A 15,235-nucleotide genomic window follows, 5' to 3' on the forward strand; every position below is an offset into this window, starting at 1 on the left:
AAGTAAAAGAACATATAATTTCCCAGAGCCCAAGATGACATATTGAAATTGCCCTACCAACAGTGAAACCTAAAGATATTAAGATTATTAACAAAAATAAGACAGAAAAGCAGGAAATGTTACATTTGATTAACTGAAAACAGCAGATAATTGACTTTCCTTGAGAAGTTGCAGATTCTTTTTCCCACAATTGACTTATTAGTAACTAGACAAATCAGTTTCAGCTCTAATCGCACACCAACTCTAAAGTGTTTCTCTTGTTTGAAGATTTCAAGATTTCCTTTTCCTTGACACTGCATACAAAGCATGAACTTCTTATGGAGCTTCCTAGAAATAAAATAGTTTTATAATAATTTTAACACTTAACCTAAAATTTTCAGCCCAAGTATAAAAATGTAAGGTAAAAACCTCCTTAAAATACTAAAACACTGTTCAAGAGCAGCTGCTGGTACAGGACAGGTTTGGTTTTGACTGTAGAAAATTTAGGAAATTATTCCTTAGAGTAGAAATGGACAAAATTAGGAAAATCAAAAAAGTAAACATTAATCACCTCAGAAAATAGCTCTTTAAATACCTTCAGTAATGTTTTGTGACAGAGAATGGAGGCTGGACTTAACGGTTTAGAGAAATAAAAATGTGTTAAGCACACCTCAAAAAACCTTAAGATACGAAACCAAGGGTCTTCAGGTTTTGCTTTACACACTGGAAACCTGCATTGTAAAAAATCAATAACTTTAGCCTGTAAAGCTAAGCGAAAGCGTCTGTCACTTCCCGGCAGTTGCCAGGCTCTGTCTCATTAAGATCGACCCAGTAAGGAAATAGATCAAACCAAAATAGCCTCCTTTGGGAGTTTGCTCTGCTCTCATGACCCCTGAACACTCAAACACACACATTACGATACAGTAATTTGTCCCTTTTCTTTCTAAACTGGTACTGAGAATATCTCTCTGTATTCCTAAATCAGTTTGCAATGCTATTTGTGTTTTTGTTGGTCAGTACAAACACAAATTTGTTGTAAATATTGACAGCGCTTAAACCTGAAAGGAGGCATGCTGCTATGTGAGACTTTACGACAAACCGTATAAAACATAATAAAAATCATCTAATAAAGTTTGTGCTTTCAATTTCAAGGAATAGGTTGACATTTTGGGAAACAATTAGCTTTGTTGCCAAGAGTTAGATTGTAATAGTAAACATTGATCCACTCTCACGGGAGCCAGCAGCTGGTTAGCTTAGCCAAAAATGCATAATTGTTGTTGTAACATTTTAGTTTTTGTACAGATTAAACAAATAATTAGTTAATGTGTAAGCTTTAGATGTGCGTGCTGGTTGACAGATTTGATTATCTTTGGACAGATAAGTTAGCTTTTTCCCCCTGTTTTTAGTCTTTATGCTAAGTTAAGATAACAAGTTAACCGGTTGCTAGCCAGCTGTACCTTCATATCATTCCTTAAAAGTTGAAACAGGGGGAAACTGATAGCTTGTTTTAGCTCAAGGGTATCAAAATCCACCTACAAATACCTGTTAAACTCACTAATTAACCGTTTAATCTGTAGAAAAATCAAAGTGTAGAAAAGAAAGTTTGTTGTTTTACAAGCTTAACATTATCTTATGTTAGCTATGTACTCATCTAAATCTCAGCAAAAAAGCAAATTTCCCAAAATGTTTTAAAATCTATCTAAGTAATAATCTAAGTTATTATTCACTACTTTTTTTTTTTACCATTTGTTCTATGAATATTGTGTATCTTGACATCTTTTGATGCTCCATTTTAGAACTACCTCTGTGTGACAGAAGTTACTTTATATAGTTTATTTAAAATGAGTTAATATATAAATACAAATATAGTAATATACAAATATAATGACATAAACACTGAGCAGCAGCAATGTGAGGACATGGGAATTATTTTATGTAAAATTATGTTACAGTGAAGTAATATTTTCATTTTCTAATACAGTTGTCATTAATTCCCCTTGCTTACACCTGAAATTACACTTAAGTGCTTCATTAAATTTTTAATAAAAAATCATTATGACCTAACAGAGAAACAGCTCAAGTTTGCAAATGTTTTTCTTTTCTTTGTTTTTTTTTATTCTAATGAATCCAGTATCAGAGAATATATTTGTATCACTGTAGATAAATTGTATTTAAATGCTTGTATTGCCTAAACGTTTGCTATATATTGTCTTAAGTTATCCCAGAGCAGAGTGTGCCATAACTGCTCATGCTGTCACAACTTAATATGCCTGTGTGATCTTGTTATAATATGGGGATTTATGTGTTTTTGTTAATTTAATTACTTCTCACACTAAACTGTTGACATAACAATTTGAAAAATAAGAATTTGCAGCCCTCCTGTTAACAAAATAAATTATATAATGTGAACAGATTATTTGCCAATGGTCACGTTTAACAAGTGAATTGAGAATTATGTTATTATGATTTTAATTATCTTCTGCAAAGCGTTATTATGTAATAAGGTAGTTATTGCGTTAATATTTGTGATATGATAGCAGGTTCTAGAGAAAGGTTTCCCTTTAATGATGCCAAAAAGGTTTTGGGTAATATTAAATTTTTTATTTATATTGTTGTTTTAGCTTCATGTCTGTCAATGTTGATTTGTACTTTGTCTAGGAAATGTTTGGGAATATTTTTAAAGGTATTTCTAAAATGTGAACTCGACTTACAGGCTTTTAGGTGTTAAAAATAATATTCCTCAGACAGATCCCAGGTCAGCACATGACAGGAAACATATGGTGTTTGAATTGTTATATTTGTGTTTCTTTTCCCCTTCTGGCAGTCGGTGCTTTTCCTCCGAGAGCATCAGTTTAATTGTCAAAAAGCTTTAGCCATGCTGCGTCCCACGTTGCTCTGAATGTACCACAAACCCAAGAAAGCCTCCTGTCAGTGTGTCCCTGAACGCCACACTCCTGCTGTAATAAATGTTTTCTGCCTCCACCGGAGTCCGGTGACATTTTGTGTTCTTTAAGGTTGATTGTGCTTTGAATGAAGAGAGCCAAAAGTGAAAAATAAGTTACCAGTCTGTTTTTTGTCCATCCACTCTCTTGTTTTTCTTGCACACGCTTTTCCTCCATGTTTGTTGATGTGTGTGTGTGTGTGTGTGTGTGTGTGTGTGTGTGGGGGTGTCGCTTGTTTTCTTTATTTGTGGGGACTGATTTTCCAAAGAAGTGTGTTCCTTATTCAGGAGGGGAAGAGCTCTCTGAACTTTACTGACTTCTAGTGACAATCAGTTGTAACTGCACAACTTGGTTGTTTTTAAATAAACACATTATAAGGATTTATTTAATCATCATTCAAGTAACAAGTGGACTTGGTACATCAGACATTAGTGCTGTAAGAATTAATCAATTACTGATTCAAGTTTCTCAAATATGTAATTGGAAATGAAATGAGTGTTTGTTGGATAAATCAAGGAATTTGAAGACATCACTTTGGGGCTTTGGACTTAACAATTAATTGCCCAATAAAAAAAATAATCAAGACATGGATTGATAATGAAAAACAAGTTGCGGCTCTATCGTGAATGTCTTTATTTATATGAAGGGAAACTAATTTACGGTGACAGGTGACTTCAAAATATAATGGAATATGATTCAGATAATTTGTTTCTTCTATATTTCAATTGCATTGCATGTTTTCCTTTTGTGCATTGTTTCATTTAACATTTGTAGTTGCTGTTTATCAGAATATATTTAACAGAAGCGTTACAAAATTGATGATTCTGACCTGTCCCCAGTGTAAATGACACCTATCTGTCAACACTTTTAAATATCCCGCCCCATCCAGGCTGTGATTGGTCGGTTCACGACAGTTGACATTGACGAGCTACTTTCAGCACACGGCTGCTTGAAAGATACCCGAGCTTCTCTTTTATCTCGTCTCTCTCGCCAATAGAGTTTAGCAGGCAGGCGAGAACGGGAACAGGTGAGCGTCACGTAGCGCCCAGAAAACCTGATATGGAGAGGTCGGAGGAGAGTACCTGCAGCTTGGGAGAAGTCCCGGTACGCCAAAGAGCAAAATGTCGAGGTGCCGGTAGGCCTACGGTGTACAGGGGCGTTCCGGTCCACTTCAAGCACTGGCTATTTGTCGATATCTTTCATTTGTTAGAAAAACGTCAATCGTTTACAATTAAGCTTATCGTTTATTTCGTTGTGTCGCAAATTCCACAGTTGGCCGTAATATTTGGGTGAGGGAACGTCGCTTTGCATCGCGGTGAAGTTAGTTTTACATTTTGTATTTGACGTTTATCAAATGTCCAGCGTAAAACTAATATCCAACTTGAAACTAACTTCACCGCGGCCCGTTCTTCCACACGTCGGTATTACGGAGAAGAAATTTGCATTAAAAACAGTGGACGAGCCACACAACACTGTCCAGCAGTGCCAGCCACGATGTGTTGTTTAAATGATTTGCCCATGAATATACAGCTTACTTTATAGTCGTCCTCTCATGTTAGCTTTGCAGCATTACATTTATTCATTTAGCTGACGCTTTTATCCAAAGACATAGGTCACACGCCTCTGGAGCAACTAGGGGTTAAGTGTCTTGCTCGGGGACACAATGGTGCGTTGAACCCGGGTCTCACACCAAAGGCAAGGAAATTTATCCATTGCGCCAGATATTGATCACAGCCGCTGTAGTCAATGCTTGTGCTCACACCAGAAGTATCTCTCCGGTCCTCTCTGGAGAGAATACGCAGCCATTTTCAAAATAAAATACCCTTTGCAGATCCCCGGTTGTATATCAACAACAAACCAACAAACACAGTTAAAACAGACAAAAAAGAAACAGTTTAACTACGTAGCCTACTTAATCATAGTAGAAGGTCAAAAAGCAAGCACTAATCACTAAATCAACAAAATATAAACATGTCAGCAAAATCAGGCAGGCAAAACGCTCTTATTCTGAAAAGCTACCTGTCGTCTCCTATTTGTTTGAAATACAATATTTACTTCATGAATACTGTTTTTGTTTTTTTAATGTGTCAGCTTAGAATATAGTCTTTTTTGTTGGTAAGTGTCATTCATGTGGTGGTGTACTAATGAAACCAGGAGTGAAGTGCCTGTTTCATTTGATAAGAACAGCTGCACCGATATTTTTTATGGTGGATGATCCATGTAAGCAGTTCTCTTGTGCGGTCATGTCTACAAGTAATTGGCAACACATTCGCACCTGCGGTAATATTCATAATACCATATGGTTTTACTGATTAATTAGGTAAAATATATTTTCTTAACATATCTAAGAAACCTAATTTCTTGACTGGCTACTCTCTTTTGTCCTGCGTCGGCCACTGTAGCTACCTTACGGGCTTAGATAGCCGATTAGAGGCGATTTTTTTGCAATTCGTAACCCTCACTACTAGATGGCACTGAAATTTACACACTTAACCTTTAACAAATCCCAGATTTACCTGCGACCGCAGTCAGTAGTGACGTCAGCCATTTAATCTACTTTTCTTGATGAAGTCTTGATGAAATTAGTTGCAAGTTTAGTCATTTAAATATGCAAAATAACCAATCGAAGGCAAATTGTGGGAAACTGTGTTAAAGACTGGAAATTATTGTTATACTGCTTTCCTATTGCTTTTTTATTTTTACTTAACCACATTTAAATTTCACTGATTTTGGTTTATTGCAGCTTTGGTCCGGTTTTTGTAGCTTTGATAATATTCTCACCAAATTAAGTCCTGAGATCATGAAACATGGTGAAATCAGATGATTAAACAGTTTGAACTACATTATCTAAACCTGGAAATTGGCCTTTAAAGTGTGGGTTTTTACAAAAGTCAGTTTGGGTACTAAATGTACTACCTTTATTTTTTTGAATATCGCCAGTTTACAGATCCCAGCAGTTAGAGTTCACTGTTATCGTACCTCATTGAAACAATGGCAAAGTATAAAATGAGTGCCTTTGTCTGAGCACCTACCAAACATCATTGATCATTGAGTCCGGTATATGTTGTCATCACTTATTAGCCGCCACCAGATAAGTATCTTCTGTTTGTGACCCCCCCCTCCCCCCCCCCCCTCCGTGTCTCCTCAGTGAGGGCTGCAGACGAGAAAACACTGTGAAGAATGTTGGATGCCGAAAGTATGCGTTTAACTCCTTGCAACTCAAAGCCTTCCCCAAACACTACCGACCACCCGATGGCACCTACGGGAAAGTTGAAACCTGATCGGACCACAGAGAGCGCTCTGTCTGGGAATATTATTGGACAGTATGGCTACTCTGTGTTTTTGGGAAGGCCAAGATCAGACTGGGAACAATCAAGATAACAGTTTAATTAGACCGTCATATCAGAGTTTTGTGATCCAATTAATTTTTTGAAGGTGTACTCAGTGATGCAGTGTCACAGTAATAAACAGTTGCATCTTCCTGAAAAACAAACTCCCAGATTTCCTCAGTATAATGACTGTTTTTGTATTAGTTGCTTATGTCATATTATGCATAACATGTTTCAAGCTCTTTGGTTTTAATTTTTTATTATAAAAATGTACATTAGCCGCACTGCCTCACCCTGATCAAGCACTGATGTAATCAATATTAACCATCCCAACATTTATATTTTTGTTCTACAGTGGAAATCAAGAGACCCGTTTAAACCATGTTTAATTAAACTGAAATAAAATGTGTAAAAACAAAACAAAAAAAATTATCCATTGTCAACCCAGAGTATTTGGACAAATTTGTCTCTACATTATGCAGGTCTGTGTCAGAAGTCTTACACCATTTCCCTTCAAGTCCTTCAATGAAAAGTAAATCTTTAAAATCTGATCAGAAATATATGATTTCATTTTTCTAAAATAAAAAAAAACAGCTGGTCATTGTAGTTTTTAGCAAACATTACTCTTAACTGGAGCAAATTGCATTTGTTGGGGCCTATTTTAATAGTTTCTTGACAGCAATGGAGCTGTGTGGCACAGAGAAAAAATATATTTCAGTCTTTGGAAACATCATTTCATTGGTATACAATCCCCTTTATGTATCTTGTAAACACACTGACCAGAAACATGTAGTACCAGTACCATCTTGCAAAAAAAGCCTGATGAGCAAGACATTGAATCACAATTGCTGAACTGCTAACCAATTGGTCTAACTGTAGTGAAGTCTCTTTGTTGATCAACAAAACCTTACAGCTTGTTTACAGACAAGGGAGGATAGCTGTAGGAACACTGTGTCTTTAAAAGCAAACAAGAGCATCAAGTACAAGCTGTTGAAATTAAAAATAAAGGATAAAGTAAACTAAAGGACATCTTCCTTTCAGCATGAATCAAATCTAAAGCAACTAAACCTAATTGAGGGCAAAGGAACGTTTATTTGCATTTTATCACTTGTCATTGTTTTTCGCACACTCAACCATGTGCCCAATTATCCACAATGACCTGTATGTATGTCGCTGCTCTTCACTTCCTGCGAAGTCCTCACAACCATTTCAACAGCATCATATGTGACTTAAGTGAAATGCATCTTACTGTAAGGTGAACCACGCTGTCAGATGCACTGCTGATGGCAGTCTTACTGCAATCAACTTAGAAATACATACTGCTGTATTTACATGTTTAACTCAATGAAGTACTTTTTGTTCTGTCAACCTACTGCGTAGTATATTTGGCATTGTAACTGAGAATAGAATACTTTCTGTCAGTCAGTTCTTGGACACTTGAAAACATCTGTGAAGGTTTTAATGTTGCTGTAACAATGTTGAAATAAATGTAAAATAGGTTTGTGTTTGTTTTGGAAAAGGAGGTTTTTCAAGTTGATATTAAACAGTTTTAACTAATTTATAGAAAAATAAATATATTTGAATTATAGATTAAACTTGTCACATGAAAATAAAGGAAGAAAAATGGAAATAAATGCATTTATATATGTGGGGAGAAAAGGGGATGATTTTCTTAAAAATGCAATTAAGTAATTTTCAATTTCATGTTTTGAATAATTATGCAAATTACAATTAAATAGCATTAAATAATCACACAAAGATTTAAGTGAGTGTGCAGTAACACTTTGTAAACACTGGAGGGCGCTACATAGATTTAACAAAGTCAACATGTACAAGTTCCACAATATGGCCAAAAGTATGTGGACATGCAAACGTTACAGCTATATAGAGGGCTGTCCACTTACTATTGTCCATAAAGTTACCCTAAATAAGAGGTTTATAGGTTTGAGAGGTTTATAGGCCTCACAGGTGTTTAACATTAAGGCTGGCTCTGTTATGTGTCCCAGTAAACCATTAGAGTGTGATAAGTCCGCATGCACAATACCAGGACCCTGAAACTGAAGCAGCTAAATGGAGTTCAGCAATTGTTAATGTTGTTATAGACACCTGTGAGATTTGGGTTGCTGCTACTTAAAATGCTGAAGTAATGTTAGCTTGTATTGTAACACGTAGTAAATCAAAATTATGAGATACAAAGTTCAAATTATGACATCAGTTAATAATGTATAAATAATAATATAAAAAAAATGTTACCTAGTATAACTCATTTTGAGTACAAATGTCAAAAATCTGTCTTTCTAAATCAAACTGAGATACTAAGTCATTAATTTGTATTTGTGTATCTGAGTGTAGTTTAAATTGTGACCGGTTATATCGTGGTTGAACATACTATTTAATAATTTTGATTCATACCAAGAATATTTGTATTTTTAAATTATCCAAACTTTGCATCCTTCAGCCGCCCCTGAAGTTGGAGTGCACCCGTATTCTGACCTTTATGTTAATGTATTGAAACGGCTCAGTTTGGTGAATTTTCTTACACTTGTATCTTGTACCTTTATTATTTAAATGGGAACAAGGTAATTGTGTTGAAACAGGAAAGGGCCAATGGTTGCCATAAAATGGGACGCACACTGTAAAATATTGGTCCATGTTGTGGCATTACAATTTCCTGTAATTGGAAGTAGAAAAAAACAATATTAATCAAAGATCATCGATAGGCTGGTTTGTTACGACCATCGTAAACATCTTCACTTTCCTGGGAAGTGATGAAAGGACAGCTTTGTAAGTGGGTGATAAGTGATGGCGTGGACCCCCTCCTCTGTTCAGCGACGGCTTCTCAACCCAGATCTAAATGGCTTCCATGACACCTCTTTCAAACCATCCATCTTCTCTGTCTAAAATGTGCACCTGGTGGTCCTCAAACGAGTGTCCTCTGTCCTTCAGATGTAAATAAACTGCAGAGTCTTGACCTGAGGTGTTAGCCCTTCTGTGCTGAACCATGTGTTTGTGTAGTGATTGTTTAGTTTCCCCATTATACATGTCTTTGCATTCCTTACTGCATTGGACAGTATAACACTAGATTGCTTTTCTTGTGTTTGAGTGTGCGACCTTCCGTATGGGCCAGTATCTGTGTTAGCCTGTAAATGTTGCTGAAATCTAAATGGGTTATTTTTTGATGCAGTGCACTCTAGTTCCTGTCCTCACCTTTGCTAATGTTCTTTTTGGGGGGGGTTTGGGGGTCCTTGTAAGTCCACAAAAGAGGAAGTCATGCTTATCATCCTGTTCTGCCCAAATTTCTTTTAGAAAGAAAATTGCCATAGGCATGCTCACTGTGGTGAAAATGAACCTTTTCAGCGAATAAGTTTAGGCCACCCTTCCAGTAAGAATTAGCACAGTTGACTTGCTTATTGGACTACAGACTATTAAGTCACATGAAAACCTGAACAAATCGTGGGAAATTCTCTGTAGCGCATCAGAAGGAAAAACATACAGCCCTCAGAATGAACTCTTGCTGTGTTGTGAACAGGCTTGTGCAGTAGGCAGCACTGGATTTTGGGGTCCTAATTTAAAATGTAGCTGTCTGTGACTGTTGATTTGTATAGAATATTTTAATTCTAAAATCTGATCTCAACTCACCTTGGCTTAATGCCTTTTGGTGTTAAAAGGAATACTCATCAGATCTCAGGTCAGCACACAACAGGAAATCGATGATGTTTGAATTGTCTATATTTGTGTTTTTCACATTTGGCAACCAGCACTTTTCTTCTGACTCGGCAGCAGGTTAATGTCCAAAAGCTTAGGCCTTGCTGTGTCCAACATTGCACTAAATGTACCACAAACCAAATAAAACCTCCAATCAGTCATTCACTCTCAAAAAAATGATTTGAACATTTTCAGCAAATATTTTGGCCTGACGTTTCCGGTAAGGAACAACACAGTTGACGTACTTTTTGGACTACAGAGTGTGACGGATTGCCGGTTTTTGATGTAGGAGCAGGCAGTTAAATGTATAACAGAAGTTATTTATTGTAAAGTGAAGCGGGGAATGGAGATGGAGAAGGTGCTGGAGAAGGCAAAGCGTGGTGAGCAATGGCAGTGAGAGACCGAAGCAGGCTGGATGAATGAATGAAAGAGACAGGCGTAGTTGGCTGGTGTTGGTTTGGCATACTAGGCAGGGAAGTGTGGTCCTGAAGCACAACGAGAGACAGAATTAAACAGCGGTATGGTTCTAAACTTTCTTTGCTCTGAAAGGCGTCAAGAACATGGTTTTAATCAGATTAAACAAGATTCTTAATCACCAGGGTTAAAACAAAGCATTATTGCTCTAAAGAGAGAGTTCTTGTGATTCTTCTGGCAGTAGTGCTGGGCTGATGAAAGCCAAGTGTGTGTAATCGACAGGTAACCAGGAGCCAGTGAATCATTACCATTCACATACCAAACACAGGGAAAACAGTGTCTAATAAAGTCACATGAAAACCTGAACAAATTGTGTGAAATTCCCTCAAATGCATTTGAGGGAAGAAAACAGCCCTCACATTAAAGTGTTGTCAGCAGGCATTTATTGAGCAGTAGACAGCACTAGCAGACAGTCCTCAGACCCGGTGGTTCACAGACCAACATGAACACGATTTTCTTCATCGGCCAAATCATCGGCATCGTCCCCATCTCTGCCGTCCTGCTCTTCCTCCTTGCCAAGCTGGTTTGCCACCGAAGCCATGTGCAGGACTGGTACGGCTATGCTGTGCTGATAACAGGCTGCGACAGTGGCTTTGGACACCAGCTGGCTCAATGTTTGGACCGCAAAGGGTTTGTGGTCTTTGCTGGGTGTTTGTTTCCAGAAGGAGACGGTGCTCAGCGCCTGGCCAGACAGAGCTCCAGTAATCTGAAAATCCTCAAACTGGACGTCACCAGTGATGAAGACGTGCAGCAGGCGAAGAAGACGGTTCAGGAGAATCTGCCAGTGAAAGGTGAGAATTTAGCACGCTGCAAAAACAAAAACACCCAGTTTCAAGCAGCTTTAATCCGGAAGCTAATTTTTGCCAAAATATAATTTATGATTTAACAATTGTGACTTAGTTATACTTAACTTTGGCTATGAATGTTATAATTCTGTCTTAATAAATCAACATTATGACTTAATATCTCAGAATTTTGATTTGTTTGATTTGATTTACCAATAATAGTAGTTTTACTTTCATAATTCTTAAACTTTTTATTATTATATAATATAATATTTTTCTTTTTCCTGGTGGAAGTGGCCACCCATGCATAAACGTGAATCACCTTTAAACAGTAAGTTCTAATTTTGAGATACTAAGATAGTCATATTTGTTTTCTTACTCTGAGTAACTGTATTTTTATTATTCCTACAATTTTCTCCTGGTGAAAACGGGGTTCCATACACAAATTAATGTCAAAATTGTAAGATACTAAGTTCTAACTTTGAGATACCAAAATAGAAAGTAAGTAAGGAACTCAAAATTTGGACATATTTTAAAAGTTTTATTGACAAGTTTTATTTACCATGAGTATTTTATTTGGAAATGGGCCGCTATAAATAAGATAAGAAACTTATTCTTGTAGAAAGCCCTCTCAGAAGAGTGGCAGCTACAAAGTGGGGCCAACTCCATATTAATACCTATTGATTTAGATTGGGGTACAGTAATGTGTAGGTGTACTAAGATAGTAAATATGTTTTTGACTTTGTATCTCCTAATTTTAATGTACAAAGTCAACCTTTTTCACTTACTATCTCAAAAATAAACTTTATAAGTCTAAGCAGAGATTATTGCATTGGATTTACACTGAATGCAAATGTTGTAGATGTTTACTTTAATAATAAATAATTGCTCAATAATGCATTAATTAATGGTTTACACAATACACATTTACATATTTGGCCTTCATTTTAAAGTTCCATCATCTCTTTCTGAAGAATAACTTATTAACCTGTCACTTTCATACTTTGTCAGGCCTGTGGGCAGTTGTGAACAACGCTGGCATATCCGACTGGGCCGAGATCGAATGGAGCACTTTTGCAGATTTCCGCAACATGATCGACATCAACCTGTTTGGCTGCATCAGGACCTCTATTGCATTTCTACCTTTGCTTCGTGCCACTAAAGGTTAGCTCATAAAGTTTGCAACATTTCAGTGTAACCTGACATTGTAGTGATGTTAACGGTGAAAATGTTTCGTTTCTTGACTGCCGCAGGCCGGATGGTTTACATGTCGAGCATCTTTGCCTTCTTCAACTGCCTGAACATGGGAGCATACAGTGTGTCAAAGAGAGGACTGGAGGCGTTTGCAGATTGCCTAAGGGTTGAAATGGCCAGTTTTGGTGTGAAGGTACAGTGGCGTTCCAAAACCACGCACAACTCCTGTGACACTTCACTGTGTGAAGCATGGGGCGTACCATTATGGGAAGTCTGTGGTAGATAAAATATGGGCAAATAGGAAGTAAAACTTTACATTCTATTAATTGGCATGCTTATTTTTCATTTGATAGCATTCATTTAGTAAAAAAACAACATTAATTAACATGGCTTTCTAATTACATGGTACAGAGTTGATTATTTTCAGTGCTGCAGTATGTCACACTCTTCCTCCTGTCAGTCAGATGACACACAGTATGTCTTTAATAGCCAGGTAAAAGTTTATTTAATCTATTTTTGAATATGTTAAAGTAATAGTTGATATTTAAAAGAGAGTTAGATAAGAAGACTAATACCACTCTCAAGTCTGTATGGTAAATATGAAGGGACAGCCAGCAAATATTAAATTAGCTTCGAATAAAGACTGGAAACATGGGGAAACTGCTAGCCAAGCGGAAGCTGTTTCCAGTCTTTATGCTAAGCTAAGCTAACCAGCTGCTACCTGTAACTTCATATTTACTGTTCAGAGTGGAGTGCTCTTGATTTCTTCCTGTCTAACTTTCGGCAAGAATGAAGACAATTTCTTGTTATCCAGCTTTAATATGTCTCAAAGCTCTTTTCAGCCAAAAAGAAAAAAATGGATGCATGTTAGTACTTTCAAAAATAAAAACTACTTTATGGTTTATCAACATTATAAGTTGGTAAATCAAAATTGGGTTAGGGTTAGATAACAATACATTAACAACATACACTGAGATAGTAACATAAGTAGGTACTGGTGGTTGCTTCACTTTTAGTGTACAAATATGGGATTTAAAACAAATGACCAAACTATCCTTTAAGTTTGTGTTTTAGCATTAAAAGAATATAAAGGTTTGAGACTAATTCAATATGTAACTCTGTTTTTCCCCCTACTTTCAGGTCAGCATCATCCAGCCGGGTAATTTCGGCCAAGCCACCAACATCCTGAAGATGAAAACTGGTTTGGATGTTTGGGAGAAATTAGACGACAAACAAAAGCAAATCTTCAACAGACAGTACATTGAGCTGGCCAACGAGTACTTCATGTCAACATGCAGGTCGGGATTCAAGAGCAGCGACATGGTCATCAACGCAATTCTGCATGCAGTCATGTCCGCTAAGCCTAAATACAGATACCTGCTGGTCTCGGCGAAGGATATGTTTTTCTTCAAGCTCTTCCCTTTTCTCCCCACCGTCTTCACAGATGCTGTGTTTGCCCTCAGCTCCATGTATGCTAAAAGAAAAGACATGCTTTACGCTCAGTAAGAAATAAGTATCGTAGTGGAAGAAACAGGCTTAGGAAAACGCATTTAATGTTTAGTTTCTTTTCTGTCCGTTTATATATCCTGTTCTAAAACGCTTGTGAATTCAGGTCTAGATCTGTGTTTTAGGTACAAATAATACATGGTGATTATAATAATAATATATTTTTAACATAATGATTTCATGAGTCTTGTTCATTCTGCATTGTCTTTGTTGGAATAAAAGTTATAATGAATTATCCTTTTGTCTTCATTTCTTATCATTTATTTATTTATGTACTTCTTATATACTCTGATCTACCAATGTTTTTTTCTCCTCAAAATATTGTACATACATGTGAACATATATACTTGTATACTGTATTTTAACTTTAATAGTCATATTTATAATTTGCACACACCCTGTACACATACATCTGGATACACTATATGATGAACAGTGTACATAAAATGTACAAAGGTATTTCTTTTTTTATTTCCCAACTAATTCAAAGTTCAGAATATAATATAGTCCCTCAGGATTTCGCGAAGTTGCGATCGGTTCTATTAACACAAATTCAACAAATCCCAGTGAATTCAGTGCGACTTGCAATTTTGACCAATCACCGCATCTTTCTAATATGACCTATCATTGCTGTTAACCACAAAAGGTTGTCATACGTCAGCTTGTCATTTTGTTGTTTACAAGACGCAGCAGTCGTGTGATACCAACGTCTTGCATTTGCTGACAAAAAAAAGGACAGTGAAAAACAGTATCTGAATCTTCTTTTCCAAAGCAGATGTAAACTGTTTGCAAACATGCAGTACTGTGGTCGAACATAAAAGGAAATTGTCTATTGACAAACACCACCACAGAAAATACACGGAGAATGGCAGAAACGCATGAATGATGTCGAACGAGACAATAACTAAAAATGCCCGTAAAAAATCCTGGAGGGACTGATAATGATATAATGACAGAGAAGAACAAACGCTGTAAAAACAAATACAGTCCTCTCCAAAAGTATTGGAACAGTAAGACAAATTCCTTAGTTTTTGTTGTTCACTGAAAACATTTGGATTTAAGATCAAAAGATGAGTATGAGACAAGAGTTCAGAATTTCAGCTTTTATTTCCTGGTGTTCACATCTAGGTGAACTTAGGACATACCACCGTTTGTATTAGACCAGGATTCTTAGGTGAGCAAAAGTAATGGAACAAATAATCTTAAAGTAAATAACATTTAATATTTGGTGGCATAACCCTTGCTTGCACTCAGTCTCAGGAGGTGAAATGCATGCTCTATTGGGTTAAGGTCAGGTGATTGACTTGGCCAGTCTTAAACC

At 36.7% G+C, this 15,235-nt stretch overlaps 2 protein-coding genes across 14 annotated transcripts in view; both read left to right on the forward strand.

Moving 5' to 3' along the window:
• The window catches only part of LOC119905067 (inositol polyphosphate-4-phosphatase type I A-like), a 68,242-nt gene extending 61,738 nt beyond the window's left edge, over positions 1 to 6,504 (forward strand). For all 13 annotated transcript variants that reach the window (XM_038721779.1, XM_038721816.1, XM_038721832.1 and 10 more), the window contains one exon: positions 6,070 to 6,504. In XM_038721779.1, the coding sequence (XP_038577707.1) occupies positions 6,070 to 6,202 (133 nt within the window). In that variant the 3' untranslated portion in view covers positions 6,203 to 6,504. The remainder of the gene's footprint in view (positions 1 to 6,069) is intronic.
• A 1,404-nt stretch (positions 6,505 to 7,908) lies between these two features.
• On the forward strand, positions 7,909 to 14,149 carry zgc:113142 (uncharacterized protein LOC503524 homolog). The gene is made up of 4 exons (XM_038721883.1): positions 7,909 to 11,220; positions 12,226 to 12,378; positions 12,468 to 12,601; positions 13,549 to 14,149. Exons 1-4 carry the CDS (start codon positions 10,872 to 10,874, stop codon positions 13,912 to 13,914), a joined length of 1,002 nt encoding a protein of 333 aa, XP_038577811.1. The 5' UTR covers positions 7,909 to 10,871; the 3' UTR covers positions 13,915 to 14,149.
• Positions 14,150 to 15,235: the final 1,086 nt, after the last annotated feature.

The sequence above is a fragment of the Micropterus salmoides genome, unplaced genomic scaffold, assembly GCF_014851395.1.
Source record: "Micropterus salmoides isolate LMB-PRFRI ecotype aquatic unplaced genomic scaffold, ASM1485139v1 Ms_hic_scaffold_1, whole genome shotgun sequence".
Taxonomy (NCBI): Eukaryota; Metazoa; Chordata; class Actinopteri; order Centrarchiformes; family Centrarchidae; genus Micropterus; species Micropterus salmoides.